This window comes from Sapajus apella, unplaced genomic scaffold, assembly GCF_009761245.1.
Source record: "Sapajus apella isolate SASKATOON/1434 unplaced genomic scaffold, GSC_monkey_1.0 scaffold57, whole genome shotgun sequence".
NCBI classification, from domain to species: Eukaryota; Metazoa; Chordata; class Mammalia; order Primates; family Cebidae; genus Sapajus; species Sapajus apella.
The window spans coordinates 10,717,323-10,732,922 of NW_022436997.1; the positions used below are offsets into that span (position 1 = coordinate 10,717,323).

The following is a 15,600-nucleotide window of genomic DNA, read 5'->3' on the forward strand; positions in this document are numbered from 1 at the left end:
CACGTGCTCTCACTGTTCAACATCTGCCTATGAGTGAGAAAATGCGGTGTTTGGTTTTGTTCTTGTGTCAGTTTGCTGAGTATGGTTTCCAGATTCATCCATGTCCCTATGAAGGACACGAACTCATCGTTTTTTATGGCTGCATAATATTCCATGGTGCATGTGCCACATTTTCTTTACCAAGTCTATCACTGATGGACATTTGGGTTGGTTCCAAGTCTTTGCCATTGTAAACAGTGCCACAATGAACATACATGTGTTTGTGTCTTTATAACAGAACAATTTATAATTCTTTGGGTATATACCCAGTAATGGGATTGCTGGATCAAATGGTATTTCTATTTCTAGATCCTTGAGGAATTGCCATACTGTCTTCCACAATGGTTGCACTAATTTACAGTCCCACCGACAATGTAAAAGTGTTCCTATTTCTCCACATCCTCTCCAGCATCTGTTGTCTTCAGATTCTTTAATGATCGCCATTCTAACTGGCATGAAATGGTATCTCAATGTGGTTTTGATTTGCATTTCTCTAATGACTAGTGATGATGAGTGTTTTTTCATGTGTTTGTTGGCCTCATATGTTTTCTTAGAATTTCTTGCTTTTTAAAGGCTGAATGGTATTCCATTGTGTATACACACCAGATTTTTTAAAAATCCATCCTTTGACAATCATTTCTGTTGTTTCCATATCTTGGTTATTGTGAATAACACTACAATGAAACATTGTAGGGCAAACATCTCTTTGACATACGGATTTCAATTCCTTTGGATATATACCCAGATGTGGGATCATATGGTAATTCTACCTTCAGTTTTTTGAGGAACCTCCATACTGTTTTCTCCAAAGTTGCTGTACTTATTTATAGTATCACCAACAGTATGTTCCCTTTTCTAAACAGAAAGAAAATTTTAGACTCCCATTGAGTGATCTATAATCAGGAATGCTCCAGATATTTACTTTTGCATTCAAAATAGGAATAAGGTTCAGGTTTTACTAAGACAGTTATGCAGATAATTGTGAGAAAATAAGGACCCACTTAATCCTTTCCCTGAATTATCAATAATGCCATAGACACATGGAAGAAACCTCATGAGTGAATAGATCCTCTCATAAAGATCTCAATTCCCTTTTGAAAGAAAATAACATACATAAAAACTGCTAACTAAAGAAACAATAGTAATGCCACTACTCAATGTACATATACAGCTTTACATACATACACATATATATCTATACATACACATCTACAAAGAACTTTCATATATTTTTTGATCTTCACAACCATCCTATGAGGTAGGCAGGTTTCAGGTATTCATATTAATGAGGTATTTTCCCAAAGGATGCCAAGAAAAGTTTGCATTCAGATCTAGTTTCCATGTATTCAAAAAATAAAAGTTTAAAAAGTTGTTTTACTATTGTTTCAGAATTGACATCAGGCATGTCTTATTTTCAAGGTCCACCCTTCAGAGAAGATAAGAAATTTCTGAAGTCCACCTTTGGATTCTTTTGGGATTCATTCTGACTAAGTAACATTTTTAGTTGAGAGAAATGTTTCTTTGTTTTACTCATATTCTTTGAAGAAGTAGATACTGACTGTCCAGATGTAGGTGTTCTGAAAAGAAACAAAACCACACTTAGTTATACCAACAAATGACAATCATTTTCTACTCTTTTGTATTATGGACATATACAGGCAATGGCTATCCTTGGTGTAGTATCATTTGATAAATCTCTGTTCAGCTAGATTTCCTCAGGAATTTCTGACAGAGTTAAGGGCAAGAACAAACATTTAGGGCAAGAGAGTATACTGTGAATGGTTCACGTTTGTTTTTTCTGGAGATGGAGTCTTGCTCCACTGCCCAGGCTGAAGTGCAGTGGCGCCATTTCATCTCGCTGCAACCTTTGCCTCCTGGGCTCAAGCAATTCTCCTGCCTCAGCCTCCCAAGTAGCTGGGACTATAGGTGCACACTGCCACACCTGGCTAATTTTTTGTATTTTAGTAGAGATGGGGTTTCACCATGTTGCACTGGCTTGTCTCGAACTCCTGATCTCAGGGAATCTGCCCACCTTGGCCTCCCAAATTGCTAGGATTACAGGCGTAAGCCATCGCACCCGGCCGTGAATGGTTCAGTTTTGTTGGCACAAAGGAAGAATTAAGGCAAAGTAAGACAGGCAGAGAGATTGGTGCCAGACAGGCCTGGAAAGCCATGCTAAAGCATTGATCCATATGCTACAGAATGATACTTCTAATCAGAGCTATGCTCCAGAAAGATGATCACACTAGAAGAGTGTGATCCTGGAAACAGGGAGACCATTAGGAAAATCATTGCAGTAGTCCTGACAAATGGTACATAAGGACCTAAACCAGAATACAGCAGCATTAGGGAGAAAAAAGGGCAAAAAGATGAAAACAGCATGGAAGTAAAATATATAGAAATCGGTGACAAGGACCAAGGGAATAAGGATTTTTGAATATACCTGTCATTTTAGGTCAAAATGTCCACAAAGGTATGTTCATTCACAAAATAAGGAACTCAGGAGGATGGGCAGGTTTGAGTGGTTAGCTGTGGGGAAATGATGAACTAAGTTTTGAACATGTAGGGGACTGAAGCAGATATATTTAGCAGGCAGCTGGAAATAGGCCCAGGAGATGTTGGAAGTAGAGTAACATACCTAGAAGTCAAATGCATTGACATGAGCATTGAAGATATGGGAGTATGTGACATTAGAAAAGGGTATGGAGGAAACATGGCCAAGTCCTGAAATACATGGCATATTTAGCAAGTAAATATTAAACACAAAAAATTAGAAGAAAACACATGAGTTAACACTGGCAATTCAAAGAGTTCATGGATTAAGATACCTGAAAATCAATGCTGGACTCTTGCCTTTGGAACCAGACTTATCATGATTTGGGTCTGCAGTCCTTCTCTCTGGTGTTTTCAGGGTAAGTTTACTTGTAGGAGTGGTAGGATTGCTCTTCAATGTTGAAAGAAAGCTTCTGCTTTGACCATGATGTTTCACTGTCCTGTTGCATGTTTTACAAGTGATCAACTACCATAAAAAGAAGAAATGTCAGTCCTGTCATTTTTCTTACAGTGTAACCCCATAAACCACATGTTCATTGAATTCTTAAATGTCAGAGATTATACCACATACTACAGGGGTAAGTAAAATAGAGGCTGCACTTGGAAAACTTGCAATCTAGTGGCAAGAACTGGACAAGACTTTTTTTTTTTTTTTTTTTTTTTTTTTTTGACAGTCTTGTTCTGTTGCCCAGGCTGGAGTACAGTGGTGCAATCTTGACTCACTGCAACCTTTGCCTCCCTGGTTCAAACAATCCTGCCTCAGCCTTCTGAGTAACTGGGACTATAAGAATCTGCCACTGCGCTGGCTAATTTTGGTATTTTAGTATAGACAGGGTTTCGCCATATTAGCCAGGCTGGTCTTGAACTCCTGACCTCAGGCAATCCACCCACCTTGACCTCCCAAAGTGCTGGAATTATAGGCTGGAGCCACTGCACCTCGCCAACAAGACAAATTTAAAATGAGAAAACGTTCAATAAGAAATGAATGGCTAAACATCTGTATTTAATTTAAAATAGGTTTTTCAAATACTGTATAGTGAACTCTCTAATTTTTAAATATAAAACCATGTTTGGGGAGAATTAGGGAAAAGATGGGAGATGATACTCTTTAACATCTGGAGAAATAGTCTTTGTAACAGCAGTTAGCATTTAATATTTTTTGCAGATTAACTTCAAGCCTCTTCCCATGGTAAAAAAAACAAAGCAGAATGTCACTGGAAATGTAAGTAGCCCCTTCAAATCCTTAGCAATTTTATAGGTCTAAAATAACTTATACAACCAAATGAGTTGTTACATTCTCATACCACTTCACTCATCATTAGCTCTAGAGGTTGACTTTCTTTTCAAGATTCACTTCTCAATAAATGGTCCATTTCCTAACTAATTCTACATATCTAACTCACTATGCACAGGATTCAGCCCATGCCTCAGCAAATTAATATAAATTAGTTTAAGTGAGAAGTAGTTTGATGTTCATGAGCAGATGAAAATGCCAATGGAAGATCTGTATCTATCAAAGGTCTGTGTTGCTTTACACTTTTTGGAAGGAGGCTGTATACAGATTAAAATAAATCAGAAAAACAAATGACTTTACTTAGCACCTTTCTAGCTAACTTCTGATTAAAATACATTAGAATATAAGTTTCATGAGGGCAAAACACTGCAAGACAGTGAGGCAACATTTTTCAAACATGTGGCAGTAATATTTTTTGAAAAATACAATTCTCCAAGAACTAAGAAACTGAATTCTATATCACTTCAATATTCTGTCTCTTCTCTCTTTCCCTTTAACCATTTAATTTTTTTATGACAAAGCAAAATGCACCTACCTGTCCAACACTGGTAAACTCCTAAATATGGCAATTTTCAATCAAGTAATTACTAATTATAGTCTTAGGCCAGACATAAGCTGTCATAATGTCCAGTGCCCAGCACAGTGCTGGACAATAAGCAGGCACTTGAATGGCTGATAAACGTTAACAATGAATATGCAGGATATAATGTATATCTGCTACTGACCTCTATATAGTAAACCATAAGTAATTTGATTTTGGTTGTTTTATTCCATCTTATATCCTCAATATTAAATACTGCTTGGCATATGATAGTCCCTCAATAAAATGTTTAAAAAGCAAAAGATGCATTCACCTTTATTGGGTATAGCTGTAAACACACACTGATATGGAGTGGGAGGACAGCTGAAGAAGTGACATTGACACCTACATATATAATACTACTGTTTGAAGCAAAGGATCATTAACTGAAAAAATAATGTAGTGGTAACTGCAATTCAGGTGGAGTCATAATGGTCAGCTCAAGAAATCCTCACATTTGTGAAAAATAATGCTCAAAAATGGGATCTCAAAACAATTGAGAGCTCATGATGTTTGGTTTAGGTAATCATGAAAAATAAAAATAAGCTGTCCTTATAATGAAACACTAATCCTTAGAGAAATGTTTATGTATATATTTTGATAATCCAAATATGCTATTATAAATCTCTGAGTTACATCAAGGCTGATTCTTAAACTGATTTTAAGTGACAGAAAATTTTAGTTTACTCATAGATACTGGAACTGAAATCTTACCAATACACTTTTAGAGTCTTTGAACTTTTTGACAATTTTTGCTTCTTTAAAACTGAGTGTATAGTTTCTCGCCTCTCGATTAAGAAGTTTCTGTATTTTGGATGTCATCTTGGCTTTGGGTTTGAGACGCACTCGAGAGTTATCCAGAACCAACAACTGGAAACAGTATGGACACGTTTCTTCAAAAGTGCTCTTATCATCTAAAATTATACAAATGAAACTCACAATTCAGCAAATCAGAATATTTTGTTACCTCAAACTGCCAACATTATAAAAAGTATATTGATATTTAATATAAGCAGATATACATTCTTAGGCAAACTCAAAGTATGAAAATTTACAAAAAGATAAATTGGCAGTAATTTACTTTGCAAAATACTCTAATTCCATCCATTCACTCCTTTCAGCAACAAATAGGCAAATCTCCAACTTATGCTAGCATATCCTATAGGCTTTAAAATATATCCAAAATCTAGCCACTTCTCATTACTTGCTAGTAAGCTTTAAAAGGCTGTTATGTTTCACCAATTTTACCAATGCATTTACCACAAAATAACAAATTGCACTGCGATTGTTTCTCTTTTTAAACAATTAACACAATGAATATTTATTTAGTACCTACTGTTGAGCACTGTGCTAAGTGCCAGGGATATAACAGAACTTATAACGCCAAGGACCACACTTAAACTTAGCTCTGCCAAATGTAAAATTCATTCACATTTACCAAGTGACAACACCAGGCACTGTTCTGAGTGCTGGAGACATAGCAGTGAAAAAAACGAGAATTCACCGAGGCATATAATAAATATAACAACATCAAATGTTAAGTGCTGGGAATAAAAAAGTAAGACAGGAAAGGGGAATAGAAGTGCTGATGGAGTTACTGTAATTTTAAACAGGTGGCGAGGGAAAACTTCATTGAGTGATATCATAGAGACCAGAGGGAAATGGAGGATTCCAATGGAAGCAGGTATGTGAGGCAAGAATCCCAGGCAGAGTGAAGAGTAGCTGCAAAGGCCCTGAAAGAGAACAGCAAGGAGGCCTAGTGTGACGAGTTGCGTGAGGGAAAGACAGAGTAGGTCAGAGAGGTACGTGGGCCTATGATACCGGGCCTTACAATCCTTTTAAAGGACTTTCACTTTTACTGGGAGATGGGAAGCCATTTGAGTTTCTGGCCGAGAAGTGACACGAGCTAGCTTTGGTTTTTATCAGATTCACTCTGGCTGCTGGCTTGAGAACAAACTAGAAACACATGGGAGCTGTTAGCAGTAATCCAGGAGGGGGCCGGTGATGGCCTGGAGCAGGGTGGTAGCGATGGATGTGGTGAGGAGTAGAGTGCACTCCATCTCCGCTCACTGCAATCGCTGCCTCCCGGGTTCAAGAGATTCTCATGCCTCACCCTCCAGACTGGCTGGGATTACAGGCGTGCACCACCACACTAGGCTAATTTTTTTGTATTTTTAGTAGAGACGGGGTTTCACCATGTTGGCCAGGCTTGTCCCGAACATCTGGCCTCAAGAGATCCACCCATGTGAACCTCCCAGAATGCTGAGATTACAGGCGAGAGCCACCGCTCCTGGCCGATTCTGGATATATTTTAAAGCCGACAGGATTTGCTGGGAGGAGAGTTGTTAGGGAGTCAAGAATGGCTCCAAGGTTTTGGGGGTCTAATAACTATAAGGGAAAGATGGAATTATTTACTGAAATGAGAAAAACTGGAGGATCTTATTGGGGGTAAAGCTCAGGTTTTGGACACATTAGCTAAGTTTGAAATTACTAGATATTGAAAAGAATTGGTCAAGAAGACATTTGGATGTATGAGTCTAAAATTCAGAGGAGAGATCTGCGCTGAATATATAAATTTGTAAGTCCTCAGTATATGGTATTTAAAAGACATGAGACTAGATGAAAAACTGTCAGGAAGTAAGTGTACGTGGAAAAGAGGTCCAAGGGCTGAGTACTGGAACACGGCAATACTTAAAGCTTGGGGAGATTAGGAGGAACCAGCAAAGCAAATCGATAGGTAATAAATTGGTAAAGAGGAGGTGAACTACGTAATGACCTAGAAGCCAAGGGAGAAAACTATTTCGAGAAGACTGATCAATGTGTCAAGTGCCGCTAACAAAGCAAGACAAGGCACATTAAGGAATTTGGATTTTTCACAAAACTGAGAAGCATGTGGATTTTGTCGAAGGATGTGGTTGTTAAGTAGGGCAGTGAGTCCATTGGCCTTATTTTAGCGTTGTGCGGAATGGAGGAAAGCGGGGTAACAAGAGCCCAAGGCACAAGGGATAGACGTTCTTACCGTGCGACGAAGTGTAGGCCCAGCTGTAAAAGAGAAAAAGACTTGTGAGGGGAAAAAGGAACACCTCCCTGCTCGCCTCCCGCCTCATCTCCCGTCCTCTTACAGGAGATAGCGGGCTTGGCCCGGACAGCTGTCGTGCAGTCCCCGCGCCGCAGCCTCAAGGTAGTGTTTCTGTCTCATCGCCACCGCCGCTTCCTTGCCGCACTTACCCGATGAGAAAATAGAGCGCCGGAAGTCTGCTTCCAGCGTCGCCGACGTTGGCGTCCCGACTCAAGCAGCTTCCGGAAAGAGGCACGCTAGGCAGAGAGGTTCCGGTTTCCTTCCAGTCCAGTCTGGCGTGGAGGCGTGAGGGTGCCACCCGCTTCTCCATCTTCCTCCCGGCTCGCTTTCTCTCTGGCAGCCCTGTGGTGGTTGCTCCGCCACAGCGTGGCCCTCCAGATTCGCCCGGCGCGGGGAGGGCGGGGAGCGGAGGCGCTGCCAGCAAGGCCGCGGAGAGGAGCGTTCCCAGTCCAGCCTGCGTAAACGCCAGCGTTTCTCTTTCTTTTTGTGATTAAAGTGAAATCCACATAACGTAATATTGACCATTTTAAGGTGAACAATTCAGTGGCGTTTAGTAAATGTACAATGTTGTGCAAGCACCATTCTGCTGTTTCCAAAATATTTCCATCACGCTGAAGCACAGCCCAACTCCATGAAGTACTTACTGCCAAGTTTCCCCTTCCTCCCAGGCCTTGGCAACCACCGGTCCGCTTTCTGTCTCTATGGATTTACCTATTCTGGCCATTTCACATAAATGGACTCATACAATATGCGACCTTTTGTGTCTGGCTTCTTTCACCTAGCATAATGTTTTTGAGGTTCATCCACCTTGGAGCATGTATCAGTACTTCATTTGTTTTTATGGCTGAATAACATACTCCTTTGTATGGCTGAAATCACAATGGTTTATCCATTCATCAGTTGATGGACGTTTGAATTGTTTCTACCTTTTGGCTGTTACGAATGAATGCTGCTGTGAACATGTGTGTTCGTGCATTTGTTTGAGTGTCCGTTTTCTGTTCTTTTGGGTATAATACCTAAGAGTAGATCTGCTGAAGTGTGTGGTAATTCTGTGCTTAATGAGGGTTCCAGTTTCTCCATATCCTCACCAACATTTGTTTTCCTTTAAAAAAAATTTTTTTTTTTTTTTTTTTTTTTTTAGTCCTCCTAGTGAGTGTGATGTAGCATCTCATTGTAGTATTGATTAACATTTCCCTGGTGACTGATAGTTTTGAGCAGCTTTTCATGTGCTTGTTAGCAATTTGTATATTTGGGTATTCAAGTTCTTTGCTCATTTTTTAGCTGGGTTTTTTTGTCTTTTTGTTGATGAGTTGTGTTTTTTTATGTATGTGTTCTGGATAGTGGGCCCTTGTTTAGCCTTTTTGTTTGTTTATTTACTTGAGATGGGACCTCACTCCGTTGCCCAGGCTGGGGTGCAGTGGTGTGATCACAGTTCATTGCATTCTTGAATTCCTGGGCTAGGCTAAAGGGTTCTCCTGCCTCAGCCTCCCTAGTAGCTGGGGACTAGGCTCACTATCATGCCTAGCTAATTTTTTTTCTTTTTTGTAGAGATGGGAGTCTCACTATATTGCCCAGGCTAGTCATGAACTCCTGGGCCCAAGTGATCCTCCCACCTCAGCCTCCCACAGTGTTGGAATCACAGGTGTGAGCCACTATGCCAAGCCCATTTTTTATTTAAAAAGGGAGCTAAATTATATAAAGATTTTAAAGAGAAATTATATATTTACATCTCTATAGGCATTTTAACTTTTTCCAAAGAAAAGTTCTTTTCCCTACTCTTTCCACCTTTCCATCCCACTTCTCTGAGACAATCAACATTAATAATCAGGGGGTCTCCTCTACCTATGTCCTTATACACTTAAGTACATGTATAAATGTGCAAGCCCTCCCCCCCGCTTACCACCACCACAACAAAAAGAAACAAACGAAACACACACACAAAGTCAAAAGTAAAATGTTAGTTTACTTACTATATAACTTGCCTTTTTTCCTTAACAGCAGGCCACAGACATCTTTTCAAGATATGCTTTTAAATAGCTGAACATACTACAAATGTAATGAAACATGTTAAGCACTCTCTGAATGAAGAGATCACCTAAACAGGTGAGCAACAAACCTGTCTATTCACTTGGGTGCGAACAGGCTGAGTCCAAAAAGAGAGTCAGCAGAGGGAGGTGGGATAGAAGCTGGTTTTATAGGTCTGGGATAGGCAGTGGAAAGTTACAGTCCAGGGCAGTATTTTGCTGGGGGATGGGGTAAGTGTCACAGGGTCCGGTGTCACAAGGTTGACCTATCAATTGAGGCAGAAACAGTAATGTTGCAAGGTCAGTTAATCAGGCCACAGGGTCCAGTGTCACAAGGTTGACTTATCAGTTGAGGCAGGAACAATGGTAGAATGTTGCAAGTTTGGTTGATCAAGCACTGCAGGAGCTAGCAATTCTCCTTTTGCAGTTTTCCTGGTACCTTAGACTTTCTGGCTCTGGGAGGCCATCTGGAGGTGTATGTGTGGGTCACAGGGGTCACCATGGCTTGACTATGGTGTAGTCAGTTCAAAGAACCTTGCATTCCTGTCTTTTTATATTAATAATATAAAAGTTGAAAAGCAAAAACTAGAAAAAGTGGGGGAAGCAGTGAAATTTTGGGGGCTGTACAGAGGGATGATGGGCAACGTTTCTCAGGGCTTCTTCAGGCAGGATTGGGGGTGGCATGGAACCTAAAAATGGGAGAGATTTTAGACACTAAGAGATTTGGGGGCAAGGGGTGATATTGTGGGGTTGTTAGAAGGAGTATTTGCCATTTTGACTGATTGGTTATAGCTTGGATGTGATTTTGTAGGATGTTGGAAACGTGTTTATAACGTCGGGAAAAATCCACACCAAGACAATGGGATTACTCAGCAAGGCTAGTTTTACTTCCTGCAGGTAGGGTGCAACTTGCTAGCAGTCTTGCCATGAGAGCACATCTGAACAAAGGAGACAGGGACATTTATAACCTTCATAACCTAATGCAATCACTCTACTGCTGTGTCCAGCTTCCATTGGTGAGAACGGGACCTCACATTCTATACTTGACCTGATTGGTTGAAAACTTGGACATCTTCTAAAGAAATAAAGGCAGAGGAGAACGAAAGAGAAGAGGTAGTGACTTGAAGAATGCTTAGAGAAGCGATAACATTTCCAATTAAGGAAGGGGAATAAGCTCTCACCTAAGACTTGCCTGGGCAAATATCTAGGTTAAAGTGTAAGAACTAAGAACACGGGATGCATTTATTTCTTTATTATGACTAACAGCTACTTTAAGATTATTATCAAAAGCTTGAAAGTGACCTTGGAAGAAACTTATTTATTCATAATTCACTTAAAGGAAAGCTTTGAAGAGGAACCTTTTATTTATTCTTGTTTCCTACGTAGGAGTTGAGAAATTAGTTGGAAAAGATGAGAGTCAAACAAAAGAAGGAGAAGGATAGATATTAAGTGGTCTGCTAATGAAAAGAGCTATGGTACCCAGTTAGAGAGTGGCCAACTAGATCCAGAATAATTATTTGCCTGTTTCACGAGTTTTTGGGCCCTATCATTAAGTCTTTTGATGGCATATATACAAGGCAGTACTGGTTTAGATAAAAGCATTCTTCACTGAGGAATAGACAGAGTTCTCCTTTCTCAGCAGTTTGTAGATCGAGGCCTTGGCAATTTGAGGACAACTGCAGCCAGAGAATTAACTTGGGGTTGGAGAACAGATAGTGTTTGAGTTATGTCTGAAATGCTGGCAGAAAATTCATTAGAGAGACAGCGGAATGTACTGATGGAAGTAGTAAGGCCTGCTATACCTGTCTTAATTGCAGCAGTGGGGACTCCTAATCCTACAAGCAAGGGGATTGACGGAATGACTCTTTTTTGTCATGTAAGAATTACAAGGGGGAAAGGTAGGTGTTCATTTCCATTGGCAAAATGGATTTGGGGAGTAAGGAAAATTAAGGTACAGTTGCCTGTCCAGTTGGTAGGAAGGCAGAGGTAGGTGGAAAAGCCACAGAGGAAAAAAAGTCCTTGGCTGAGGCAGAACTGGAAGTGTAGACTGAAGACATAAGAAAATGATCTGCAGGGGGCTTTGTACTCAGATGCCCAGGCAAACAGCAAGGGCTGCGGCTATTAAAGGTTGTAGTGGGATTTGATAGGGTAATCGTGTGGAGGGAGGGGTCTTGTTTTCATGGTGTATGAGAAAGTGTTTGGTATCCATGAGTAAACATTCACTTTTATTAACAAGGTTAGGTATGAGCAGGGAGGGGTGGCTGGACGTTGTGTTCGGGGCGCTTTGAAGTCTTTATGAGCTGGTGGTGTGGCTGGGGTCTATGGCAGAGGCAAGCCTCTGTAGTTCTGAGATGTACTGCCACCTGGCGGCTTCTTCCCTATTATTGAACACCTGGAAAGTGAGGTTAATTAACTCCTGTTGTGGGGTTTGAGGGCCAGATATTCATTTCTGTAGATTTTTTTGTAATGTCAGGGGCTGATTGGGTGATAAAATGCATATTAAGTGTTCTTTAGGAGTGAGAATAGAAGTATGGATGTCATTTAAATTACTCCAAGTGAGATTATAAGACTGGGTTAAGTATTGAAATTCTTGTATATATTTGATGGGATCTGACGGGAAAGAGCCTAGAAGCTGACTGACTTGGGACAGGTTAGACAGAGAAAAAGGAATGAGTACCCAGACTATCCCTTCAGCTCCAGCCACTTCTCGAGGAAAAAACTGTTGGACAGGAGCGGGGGAGGTAGCTGTGGGACTAAACTGTAAGCTGGACTGGGTATGAGTGGGGAGGTGACAGGAGGGGCATGAGGAGGTGGATTATGGGCAAAGGAAGAGGAGGGAGGCTCCGGGTGGGGGTTAGGGCCTGGACTGGGGTCTGGTTCAGAGAGGCAGGGAGAAGAAAGGTTGGAGGGGTTGATGGACAAGGAGGAGTCTGAGTCACTGGCCGAGGCAGGAGGGGTGGGCAGAAGGAAGAGAAAGAAATTTGGGATGTGTCGCATTGAGAACAGAGATTAGGGGCGGATTAGAGTGTAAAAGCCTGGATGTATGGCACTTCAGACCATTTGCCCATTTGTTGACAAAAATTGTTTAGGTCCTGCAGAATAGAAAAATTGAAAGTGCCATTTTTGGCTGTTGGAAACCATTGTCTAATTTGTATTGGGGCCAGGCTGTATTGCAGAAAAAAATTAGATGTTTAGGTTTCAGATCAGGTGACAGCTGAGCTTTTAGGTTTTTAATGACACAGACTAGAGGCAATGACAGAGGAATAGAAGGTGGAATATTGCCTATGGTGAAGGATATGTTTTAAGGAAAGGAGTAGAGATGAGGAGAATGAGAGGAGAGCAGCGAGAGCAGATACCAGGGTTTTCAGTAGGCATCCCTGATGAGTCCTGGGCCGTACTGCGGGTGAGTGGTCAAGGTAGGTGTCCCTGGTATTGGCCAGACACCAAGAAAAGACTGTCTTTCCGAGTCCATGATCAATGTTGGAGTTTTTTTAAACAAATGAATAAAGAGTGTCTCCTTTGCCTCTACTAAGGAGAAGGATTTAAAGGAAAAGAGAGAGAGGGAGAGACTGCTTACCCATTCTGAAGGTGGTGAGAAGGTTTTTGGGCTGGTCGGATGCATTGAGGTCACAGGTGGGTCTCTTCACAGAGGGAGAGTGGGGACGGGGGCCCGGCCTCTCAAAGGAGTGCCCTGTCCCAGGTTTTGGCATCAAATGTTAAGCACACTTTGAATGAAGGGACTACCTAAACAGGCTTTGTGTGAGAAATGAGGCTGCTTATTCACTCAGGTGCGAACAGGCTGAGCCTGAAAAGAGTCAGCAGAGGGTGGTGGGATAGGAGCTGGTTTTATAGGTCTGGGGTAGGCAATGGAAAGTTACAGTTCAGGGCAGTTTTTTGCAGGCCGTCGTGGGAGTGGGGGGTGGTCACAGAGTCCAGTGTCACAAGGTTGACCTATCAGTTGAGGCAGAAACAGTAATGTTGCAAGGTTGGTTAATCAGGCTACAGGGTCTAGTGTTACAAGGTTGACTTATCAGTTGAGGCAGGAACAATGGTGGAATGTTCCAAGTTTGGTTAATCAGGCATTGCAGGAGCTAGCTATTTGCCTTTTGGAGTTTTCCTGTTACCTCAGACTTCCTGGCTCTGGGAGGCCACCTGGAGGTATACCTGTGGGTCACAGGGGACACCATGGCTTGACCATGACCATAGTACAGTCAGCCAGTTCGAAGAACCTTTAAAACATAATTTATTTAATAAATGACCATAATTTATTTTCCTATTAATGATCATTCAAAAAAATTTTTAGTGCTTTGCTAGTTCATACAGTGTAACAGCAAAAATCATGTGTATACTGGTGCTTTTTATTTCTGTTGTCTGAATTCCTAAAAGGGAAATTACTATGTAGAATAATATGCTCATTTTTTATATGCCAGATCATCTAGAAAAGGTTGTAGCAATTCATATTCCCAGCATGAATGACTGAGAAGGCGGGGTCTGATTGGATGGGTGAAAGTCAAAACCTCTTTTCATTTATCCCTTGATAGTTTGCATTTTCTCTTATGAAGAGAAATCTCCTGTTGGGTTATCAATTTCTAGAAGATCTTTTATTTTGGTTAAATTCATTTTCTGCTTGTCCTATATGATGCAATATTTTCTTACTCACTTGTTCCTTATCTTTGGCGTAATTTGTAACTTTTTTTTAATCTTACAGAATTTTGTATGTGATCAAACAAGTCACTCTTTTCATTGTTGGATCCGGGTTTTCTGTGTAGTCTAAAACTTACTGCTTTATGTCAAGGTTGGGCAACTAACTATTCAATCAGCTGTTCTTCTCATACTTGCCTAGTATGACTTCTTCCATGTACATATTTAATTGATATGAAGTGTATTGTCACTTAAGTGTAACAGCATCTGACATTTTTTCAAAATGGAAAGTAAGTTATGCAAAAACCCCTTGCTAGGTAAACTAGTCTTTTTCCATTTGAGTTGAAATAAAAATAATACGCAGTGAGCACTAACTATTTGCCAGGCACTTTTCTAACCTTAACATGTATTTATTTAATCCTTACAACACCATGGCATAGGAGAAATGCCACTCCACCGTATAGAAGTTTTATTTTGTTTTTTTACTTAGTTGTATCTGTTTCTAGGTCACTAATAAAGCAGAAAGATAGAAAATGTGAAAATGAAATCCAATATGTGTGCACATGTGCTCACCCACCCACCTGCCCACCCTCACACACTCCCCCTCCCCAGCACATTTTCCTTCAGCCGTTTCTCTTCTGTCTCCCCTCAGAGCAACACTCCTCTGGCCTCCTCAGCATCTCTGCTTGCATTGCAACTTGTCTTATTAGATGCAGTGTGGCCAAAAGCACTCTTGTTTTCCCCACCAACTTGCCTGGCCACCCAGTGTTCTTCCATCTTAAACCCCACAAGCATCATTGCTGCTTTCTCCTTCCCGCGGCTTGCAGCTGGTCTGCCCATAGGTCCTGCTGGCTCTCCATCAGAAGCAAATCATGACTGCCCACTTCTCTGCACCACCTCGGCCACCCTCTTCTCCTGCCTGCACCCCTACCATGGCCCTCTGCATTCATTTCCTTCTTCCTCTCTTATCTCTCCCAGTCCAATTGAAACTGCCTTTGCAAAAATTAACAGTGAAAGCGATTACTGTGAAAGATCTGACCTGACCAACTCCATCCTGCTAACAACCTCTAAGCTGTCCTTGTTCATTCCCAGGAATAGGCTGAACTAATTTTGGGAGGAACTTAGTTTATAGTTTAACTTTGTAACAGCCATTTATAGTTTAACTTTGAAACAAAGAAACAGCTCTTTTCCAAAATAAACCTCCTTCTTGCCTGGGGACTAGTCTGCCTTTGTAGGACTAACAAATTAGCTACGAGATTAGAAATTATGGTTTAGTAGCCATGCAGCTGGAGGCTGCAAGATTCTGATCTTCCTCAAATTGCTCCTGGGGATAGTGACATCATCTAAGATTAGTGCTTGGTAATCTGGCTCAACCAGTTCTGTGATCCTA

At 41.0% G+C, this 15,600-nt stretch overlaps 1 protein-coding gene across 2 annotated transcripts; it reads right to left on the reverse strand.

Moving 5' to 3' along the window:
• Positions 1–843: 843 nt before the first annotated feature.
• Positions 844–7,927, reverse strand: CUNH18orf21 (chromosome unknown C18orf21 homolog). 2 transcript variants are annotated; one of them, XM_032245316.1, is made up of 5 exons: positions 7,589–7,927; positions 7,486–7,508; positions 5,181–5,380; positions 2,868–3,058; positions 844–1,616 (listed from the first exon to the last, which is right to left on the reverse strand). In XM_032245316.1, exons 1-5 carry the CDS (start codon positions 7,663–7,665, stop codon positions 1,454–1,456), a joined length of 654 nt encoding a protein of 217 aa, XP_032101207.1. In that variant the 5' UTR covers positions 7,666–7,927; the 3' UTR covers positions 844–1,453. The 2 variants fall into 2 exon arrangements, with proteins under 2 accessions (XP_032101207.1, XP_032101208.1); XM_032245317.1 differs by lacking the exon at positions 7,486–7,508 and having other exon boundaries at positions 7,589–7,925.
• Between the last annotated feature and the right edge of the window lie 7,673 nt (positions 7,928–15,600).